Here is a 9,143-nt window from a genome sequence, read left to right on the forward strand (position 1 = left end):
TTCGATTTAGCTTTAAATTGAATAATTTTAGATTTAAATATTCTAAATTGTTTGATTTCAATTTTAAATGTACAAAATTGTCAACATTGTTCGAAATCGTAGAATAGCAAATAAAAAAACTTAATAGTTGCACAATTTTCAGAATTAAAAGATTTGTGATGTTAAAGTTGTGCAATGTCAAACACTGAAACTTAGCAATCTTTTCCTGTAATATTTAAAAATTGTTGAACCTTTAATATAATATCTTCAAATTGTCTGATTTTTATGTAAAGATTTTGAAGAATAAACAATTAAAAAGTTGAAAATTACGTTGCTAAAAATCAAAAGAGATAAAAATTAACTATATCTTAGAGATACCTCATTAATTTAATCATTTCTTTACTTTTTAAGTGGTTACAATTCTTGAGTCTTGAGTTTTCATTTTTAACGCTGAAATTCTCAAGGATTTGAGTATAAAAAGTTTAATATCACAATTCTTGGGAACTAATTTTTTTTCATTTTTAAATCAAGTTTAGATTTGTTTAATTTTCAACATTCCGTGGTAACCATTTTTTCATTTTTAATGTTTTACATTTCAAATTAAATTTTATTTCCTATGTTTTCTTTGAATAATTCGACTTGCAATGTTTACAATTGATTTTTCGATCTTAAAAAAATTCTTCTAATCAATTTTAATATTGAATTGTAATTTTTTAATTAAGAACAATTTAAAATTCTGGAATTTCAGAAGGTTTGACTTGACAAATTCAATTTTGATTTCAATTTCAAAATATTTATTTTTAGAAGGCTCTTAATTAGAAATAATATAATTTCAATTCCTTTGAATCTTAAATGATCCAACTTTTTAAATTCTATTCTGAAAATATTACGTTTTTGTTTTAAAGTGGTACTATTTTTGAAAATTTTATCTAAAGATATTAAATTTTCATTCACTTGAAGTTGTCCCATTTTTGAAATTTTAATGTGAAATCATTTCAATCTCTAGTTCCTTCAATTCAAAATAAAATTGTACAATTTTGAACGCTTTGAATTAAAAATGATACAGTTTGAGTCCTTTACAATAAAGCTGTCCAGTTTTCAACATATCAGACTGAAATTTTAAAATGTTGAGAGCTTCTGAATAATAATTTTTTCAGTTTCAGCACTTTTAATGAAAACTTATTTACTTTTCGACGCTGTTATTAAGAAATGGTACAAGTTCAATCCCTTTTCATACCATTCAAAATATTGTTCTTTCATCAAAATTGTATCAAATCTAAAATTATTTTATTTGGAACGTTGTCAATTCGAAATTATTAATTATAGTTTAAAATATTTCAAACTTACAAAAAAAATTTTTTAATAGTAGGAACGTATGAAATGTGCGTCGGCTTGCAGAGTGGGCATTGAGAATATATGTAGCTAAACTATGAGTAATGTTTCAATATTTCAATTGAATTTTGAATTCATTATAGACAAAGACCATATATCACACTTTTCAAAAATTCAAACTCACACTTCTGCTTTTTTGAATACATATTAAAATTTCCTTCAAATAGATTTCTTTTCGAAAAATCTTCGTGCAAAAGTGTAGAATTTAGACATTGGTCGTTTCGAAAATTTTCTTCATAAAAAGGTGCCTAGCCTTAAACAAAATAAAATTTCCTTTCCTTTCACATATTTTTCTTTTTCCCTCTCAGTTTTTCTTTGGTGAAACTTTGTTTTTACTTCAATTGTATAAGTTTCGATCAAGATAAAAATATAAATCTAGAGAATAAAACAAGACCATAAATGAACTTTGGATGATATTAATTTGTAATTGTTAGTTGATCATTTCGTTTTCTCTGTTTTCATTTCTTTGATTTTCTTCGTGCTCGTTGCAGTAGCAACAGTGTGATGTGCATTCGGCTAGGGAATTGAGAGAATCTAATCCCTCAGCCACATATGTGACATGCGTGTCGATGCTTTTGGTATCTAGGGAAGGCAATGAGCAAGATAAAGACAAGGCATCAAGATTCTCTGGTTCCTCAGCATCTGAGATGATTGAATGCCAGGGAATCATCTCCGGCGTTGGAGGCCTCGACTTTTTTGCCAGCCCACTCGATGTTGAGAGCTTCTTAATCGCCTAGAACATCGGAAATGACAACCCTCGACATTAATAACGTAACGTAATTCGTTTAATCAATTATTTCTGCACCACAAAATAAACAAAAATTAAGTAGGAGCTCGATCAAAACATACTTTTCATTATGTACTTCAAATTGTTTTCTTAATCAACAACTACACTACCAGTCAAAATTGTGTGTCAACTAAACAAAAATCAGATTGAAAACAGGCTTTTAAAAAAATCGTTAATATACTTATTATATTTTTCGAGCAAATAAAAAATGAAAACTTTGCTAAATTATAGAATGAAATCTCCTCTTTAAAATGAGACCAAGAACATAATAAAATATTCACTGTTTCTTGAATTATCATAAAAAAGTGGTGGCATTTCCGAGACGAAAAGAAGTCGGTCGAACGTGGTTAATAAGAGATACAAGACTGCTCGATTGCTGCTCGACCGACGGCTTTACGTTTTGGAAATACTTCCACATTTTTTATGATAATTCGAGAACCATTAAATATTTCATTATTTTCTTGATCTAATTTTAAAGAGGAGATTTTAGACTTTAATTTACCAAAATTTCTAATTTTCGTGAACTTTCCTAAAGCATGAAGAGAGTGGAAGATGAGAATCGGAAATTGGACGAAAAAGGAAAATCAGTCTATTTTTATCACATGCTATCTCGGCCCTAACCGTGTGGAAATTGCCAAATGTTTGCCCAATTATAAGTTTGGCTCCAACTTGGATAATAATTTTATGGCTACACCATGGTTAATATCTTAAATCTAGTTTAAACCAACTCAGTTTCACAGCTGTTGACTGCAGTGCCATAAACTTGGCTGTGCATCCTTTTTCAGCTAGGCTACATCTTGAATCACTTGAACACAAGTCGATGACCAGTATGTCAGTTTTAGGTTATTGTGGGGAGTGTTTTTGTGATTTTCTTTGTACATATTATTACACTGTGATTCCACTTATCAAAAATGCCGAAAGTGAAAAGCAATTGTCGCGGTCGGAGACATCGAGCAATTTCGAACACCCCAAGATTCCAGAACGAAAACGAAAGTAAGCAAATAAATGATAAGTAATTTATGTTCATGACGCAATGAAGTCAAACATCAAAATAAAATATAAATATTTTATTTTTATAAAAGAATAAATAAATTAAACATTCTTAAGACTACGAAATTTCAATTCAAATTGGTTTAATAACTCCTTTTTTACTTAAGTTAGAATTTCTAATTTTTTCATTTTATAGGCATTGTCGGGCGTTGTTTGTGAAAAATAAAAGTCCACTGAGGATGAACACTTTTCTCATTTTGGAACGGTCTTCATTAATTCCAAAGATTGGAATGGCAACGCGACTGGCTGGCGACGAAAAATCCGGATCAGAAATAAGATGCTTCTCAAAATGTTCAGCTACTTGAAATGCTTGTTTTAAATAAACAATTTTACCAATATAAATGTTTTTACTCATTTTTTATTTGAAAATAAATTTTTTATTTTAATGTGGCTGACACTGCACAACTAAATAAAGCCTAGTTGAGGCCAAGTCCGTCGGTAAGATAGGCTCTAGTCTATTTGGCTCTTTCCTATTTTGGACCCAGCTAGCGTCATGACAAAATTTCCAAACGGGTATTTATCGAAAATACTTTAAGTGTGACTCAATCAACGCCAATTTTTATAAGGTTTATAACAATTTTTTAGCTTAATTTTTTGCAGAGTTAGTCACTTTTTAAGACAAGCCTGTTTTTAATCCGATTTTCTTAAGACGCAAAACTTTGCCCATTTGTATACTTTAAATCAAGTCTATAAATATAATCTAACTAAAGGTGAAATACAAAAAAAGTCATATCAAAGCTAAAAGTTTTCTGCGTATATGAGTTTGAGGACGTTTATATGCAAATTTTTCGTGCTTCGCAGACAGAAAAATGTATGAAAAATAAAGATTTTCGGGTACATTTAAGAACAGCCAAATTTAAAGCATTATTTCTTATAAAAGGGGCAACAGGGAAAATTTGAACAAATTCATGAGTATGAGAAAAACTGTTGTGAACCAATTGCAGTTGAGAAATTTGAGAAATAATAAAATTTGTTGCTTAAATGTACAATAATGTGCAACTATATTATCTACAATTCTAATAAAAATATTAAAGCGATTAAAACTGCAAACTGTAACGGATAGGCTCTATAATTATTTTCAACCACCCGAAAGGACGCGACAGTCTTATTTTTTGTGGAAATCGCGATATTTTTAGACATTTTTTGTTGCTGTTGGAAAACAAGTGGCTGCAAGTTACTGGCGACCGCTGTGGCCTTTTTCGACCCGTGGCCAGATGCTACCCAAGGATTCAGAACCACAGGTCGAAGAAAGGCACCAGCAGTCGGCAGTAAAAAAAGAACTGAACATAATATAGTTATACATTTTTGTATGTGTAAGGAACAATTTTTATTATTTCTCAAATTTCTGCACTGCAATTCGTTCACAACAGTTTTCCTCATACTCATGCATTTTTTCAAGATTTTCCCATTGCCCCTTGTATAATAAATAATTTTAGCTTTCATATATTTTTTTTTTCATTGCGCTAGCATTCTTTTTGGCTGAGTTGTTAAGCTTCAAAGGCAGAGAGATTCCTAACGTTTTCTTGCTGATAGTAGATAACTTTCATTACCAGTAGGAAATACAATTAATTTGGACACTTGATACATTTTTTGCGTTCAATAACTTGAAATCTGAATAAATAATAATAATCTTCAAATTCACTCATTCACTATGTCCACATTGCAGCTCCTTTTCATCCTTTAAACTGAAGAGTTTTTTAATAATTCTAACTCGTCAAAATTGCAGAACATTGAATTATAAATCTTTGAAAATAATGAGTTTTAAATTAAAAAAATTTAAATTGAATTTTGAAAGTATCGAATATTTAGGATTGAAAACACGATGTTTGATTTTTAAAATATAAGAGTTGCTATTTATGCATTTTTCAATTTTTAGTGTTGTTAATTTTGAGAATTTTCAATAAAAAGTATGCAAGTTTAACAGTAAAAATTCCGTAAGTTTGATGCTTTATATTCGAAATTTCTTTAATTTGAAAAATAAAAAATTAAAAAATCTTAACTTTTGATCTTTAAAATCATCAAAATTGTATACATGAACATGTTATTAAAACTCAAGATATTTAAATAATATCAAACTCGAATAATTCAGATTTGGTTTTCATATAATTTAAATTTTCCGTTTTTTTAGTTCCAAATTTTCAGTTATCGTAATTAATAATTCTTTATATTTTCAAATTGTATCAACATATACTCGTATAGGATTCGATTTAGAACACTGAGGTGAAGGACGAAATTAGTGGATTGCGTACGTAGGCAGTAAAGTTGAATTTTATACGAGGATGCACAATTTAACGTTTGAGCCGATGGCGAGGACTGTAAAACGGCATCCGAATATAAAAGAACTTTACTGCCATGGTGCATACGATACTTTATCTGAAATAGGCAGAATAAGAACTGTTTTCTGGAAAACGGCGCTTGTTTGTACCGCATACGCACGCACGTGGGGTGACGTTAGAAGTCCAAAATCCACTTCGTAGTTAAAATTAGGTTTAAAATGAATTCTTCTCACTTGCTTCTTTCTCCTTGCTGTCACTTTAGGTGCCGCTCTTCGCAGTGCAATAAAGTGCTATTTTACTGCTGCTCTGTGGGCAGATAAAGTGTGCTTCTCCTGCTTATTTCAGATAAAAAATATTTAATAGCCATTTACTTGAGATTGTTGAAGAGTTATGATTCTGTATAGAAGTCCGAAATAATAGCAGTGGCTCGACACATTACAGGGGGAACTATAAATTTACGTGAAATCGATAATCACATTAAAACGGTGCAGAAATCTCCAGAATTTTCCCACGATATACGAAAAAAGCCTTATTCGAAACCTTGACATGAATTGAGATTTTATGAACATTAGTATAACTTACTGTAAATCACAATTGCTAAAATAATAGAAAACTATTTTTTTAAATATATATTGTTATACACATATATTCAGATATACCTTTTCATTTGTTATCATTCATATACAGAGAAAAGATTTTCGTGCCAGAATATTTTATGACTCATTACACTCCTTAAAAGATTCTTTATAAATCTCTTTGGTATATTTTAATTAAGTACGGTTTCATGTGAGAAAAATATTGTTTATAAAAATAAAAATTGTATAATTCCTCAATAAAATTTTTTAAGTAGATAAGTAATAAAGAGATTTATAAAAAAAATCCATTAAGGAATATAATTAGTTTTACAACAGAATTCAACAGAAATTGAAATTTTTAGCTGAAAAGAAATAAAACATTCAAAACTCTAAATAACTATTGTCAAATAAACAATCTGAATGTCTGAAGCTGAGGTTTATCTAATTTACATTCTTTATCTCACTTAAATGAACAAGAACTGTTAAGGTAAATTAATTTTTATGGAAATTTAGCATAAATTGTGAATCACTTGTATTTTAATAAAAATAAGACAAAATCAAATTCACATTTTTCCCAGTATCGACTACAGAAATAAATAAGTATTGAGTGAGAAAGAAATTTGTGAATTTAAACAGAATAAATGTCGTATGAAGATTTAATAAAGCTAGAAATTCAATCAAATAATTAATTTAAGTATGCGCTAAACTTAGCGTAATGTTCTAATTCATCTGGTATTTGAAATGCACAAATAATAACATATGGGTTAGCAGATTCTCGCACTTGCGAGATAAAAGAAGAAAACTGACGATCGGCACTATTCAGAGAGAGCGGACGCTTACACGCGCCAAGAGTGGGGGACGCTGAGTTCCACGAATAAGACTCCCCTACCAGCCCATGTCCGGCACTATTCCGAGACCAGACTGTAATACCTTTTTGTATCCAGCAGTTTATATCATTGTTATAAACAATTTATTTAAAACAACACTGCAGCGTATCAGTTTGATATATAAACAAATTATTTTGCACGAGAATGATTGTAATTTATAATTAATATGGTACTCGGTATCAGAGAATTGGGTTTAAAAAAAATGTTATTGTTTTTAAAAAATCGGCTCTCCTCCCAGGCATTTTTGGATTTTAAATTTAAAAAAAAATGTTTTTGACTTGCTACTGCTAGTGCATAATAAATATTATAATAATAAGAATTCTTGGCTGATTTTTATTTGGTTAAAAAAGTGTGTAAGAATGTATAAAAAATCTCGCTAAATGAATAAAATTAATTATACGCATATGTATAAAACTAATTACATTAAAATTGTCCACTTTATCTTTAAAGGAAATTTTTCTAAGTAACGACAGAAACTTAAGCATTTTATTAAATTGAAACAATTAAGCGTTTCCATTTAAGACGGATTTAATTCACTTCTAAAGAAGATTGATATATTCAGTTCAGTAAATAAATATGTATAATATTTTTTAAATCGAATATTCGTAAAATAGCATTTTTCCACTTTTAGTGAATTTATAAATTATTAGTTTACCCATCAGTAGCCCACGAACTAAAGTTAGTTGGCGAATGAAGCAAAAATTGCCTAATAAGAGAACGCAAAAGAATTAGAAACTTGCATAAAATAAAATGATTTATTAAGAAAATAAATTATATAAAGTAGGTTAGTTTTGATCTTTAATTAGTACAGAAAAGGATCGGTCTTCCAATTCAAGAAGTGTTTTAGATCAGGTGGGATAAAAAAGAACGTCAGTAAACTATGTACTAAAAAAATAATTTTCAACAGCATCAAAGTCCTTTTGGAAAAATTTTCCTATTTTTATTTACTATACATAATTCAAAATTTTTTGAAATAATTCAAAAATGATGAAAAGTTAGTTAAATCCAAAAAGAACATTTATAATGTATTATTCGGTGTTCTTCCCTAGGGTGACTTGCTACAGGGTGAGAAAACATGTCGCTAAATTTTACAAAATAAATAGTTATTATAAATATTAATCTAATCAATAATAATCCAATTTTACATATGTCATACTCAAAATTCTAAACCAAACAAAATGAAAAACTATTTTAAATTAAACACAAGCCATAGTACAACTGCTAAATAACTAAAAGCGATCATTAATAAATAAACAAACTTAAATATACGATTCAGAGATGTCCCGCATGAATAATTAAAAATAATTATTACCAAAAGTTCTCGCAGGGCGCATCAAGTTCGTGCTTTAAAAATTGCAATTTGCAAATAAAATCGAAATAGCTCACCCGCAAAATCCTTCTGCCGGATTTTGAAAGGACTTTCTTAAGCATGACTTGAAAGGTTGGAATCGAAACCCTTTGGAAGCACCTGTCGCGGGCAAGGACTTTTCGAGAATCGACCTGCACTGACACAAGAAAGAGATCGATTTTATGCAAAGGATGATGTCCTGACAAGTTGACAAGCGAAATAAGCGCGACGCGCACCAGGGGGTGTCTATGGTGGGAATGCTGATTCTTCCTCGACGACACCCCTACTTATAAGCTCTCCCACCCCCGCCTTATCAGACCACCAGTCAACCCTCCACGTCACCCCCACCTTACTCGAAAGGTGGACGAGCTGAGGGGTGGATTTTGCGGTAGTGGGGTGGCTTTAATATCTGTAAGTGAATTTACGTTAGTGTTCGCACGCTTGGCACCCTACGGCACCCTGGTCCCTGGTACTACCCTAACGACTTATCGACGCCCCCCGGGGAATCGACGGCCGCTCTGCCGGCGAAAATGTTTCAAATTGGATTAATGCGCTCGTGATTGATTGTTTGCATCTTGGAGGTTCGACAACCAAGATCGCGATCTATTGTGAGGATTGATTTTTATTTCGAAATTTCTTGTTTCCGTCAACTGTGGCTATTCTTACTTTAGGCTTAGGGTATTACTCCGTAAAACATTTTTTTAGTTGTGTGCTTTTTCTGTATATCCCGGGCGGCTAATGTACTTGAAAAAAGTGAAAAAAGTGAACACTGCTCATACAAAAAAGGCTGTACTGTCAATAGAAACACTTATTTACTAGGGAGGTCCAATTTTTTTTACATAGATTTTT

General features: G+C 30.5%; 1 protein-coding gene across 1 annotated transcript; it reads right to left on the reverse strand.

Moving 5' to 3' along the window:
- Positions 1-965: 965 nt before the first annotated feature.
- Positions 966-8,524, reverse strand: LOC117167905. Its single transcript, XM_033353145.1, has 2 exons — positions 8,333-8,524; positions 966-2,104 (listed from the first exon to the last, which is right to left on the reverse strand). Exons 1-2 carry the CDS (start codon positions 8,375-8,377, stop codon positions 1,802-1,804), a joined length of 348 nt encoding a protein of 115 aa, XP_033209036.1. The 5' UTR covers positions 8,378-8,524; the 3' UTR covers positions 966-1,801.
- Positions 8,525-9,143: the final 619 nt, after the last annotated feature.

The sequence above is a fragment of the Belonocnema kinseyi genome, chromosome 2 (genome assembly GCF_010883055.1).
Source record: "Belonocnema kinseyi isolate 2016_QV_RU_SX_M_011 chromosome 2, B_treatae_v1, whole genome shotgun sequence".
NCBI classification, from domain to species: Eukaryota; Metazoa; Arthropoda; class Insecta; order Hymenoptera; family Cynipidae; genus Belonocnema; species Belonocnema kinseyi.

Excerpts from the sequence above, each read along its gene's own strand:
- LOC117167905 (XM_033353145.1), bottom strand. The coding sequence starts at position 8,377 with ATGCTTAAGAAAGTCCTTTCAAAATCCGGCAGAAGGATTTTGCGG. Across the intron at positions 2,105-8,332 it reads CCGGCAGAAGGATTTTGCGG|GCGATTAAGAAGCTCTCAAC; the intron begins GTGAGCTATTTC and ends CCGATGTTCTAG.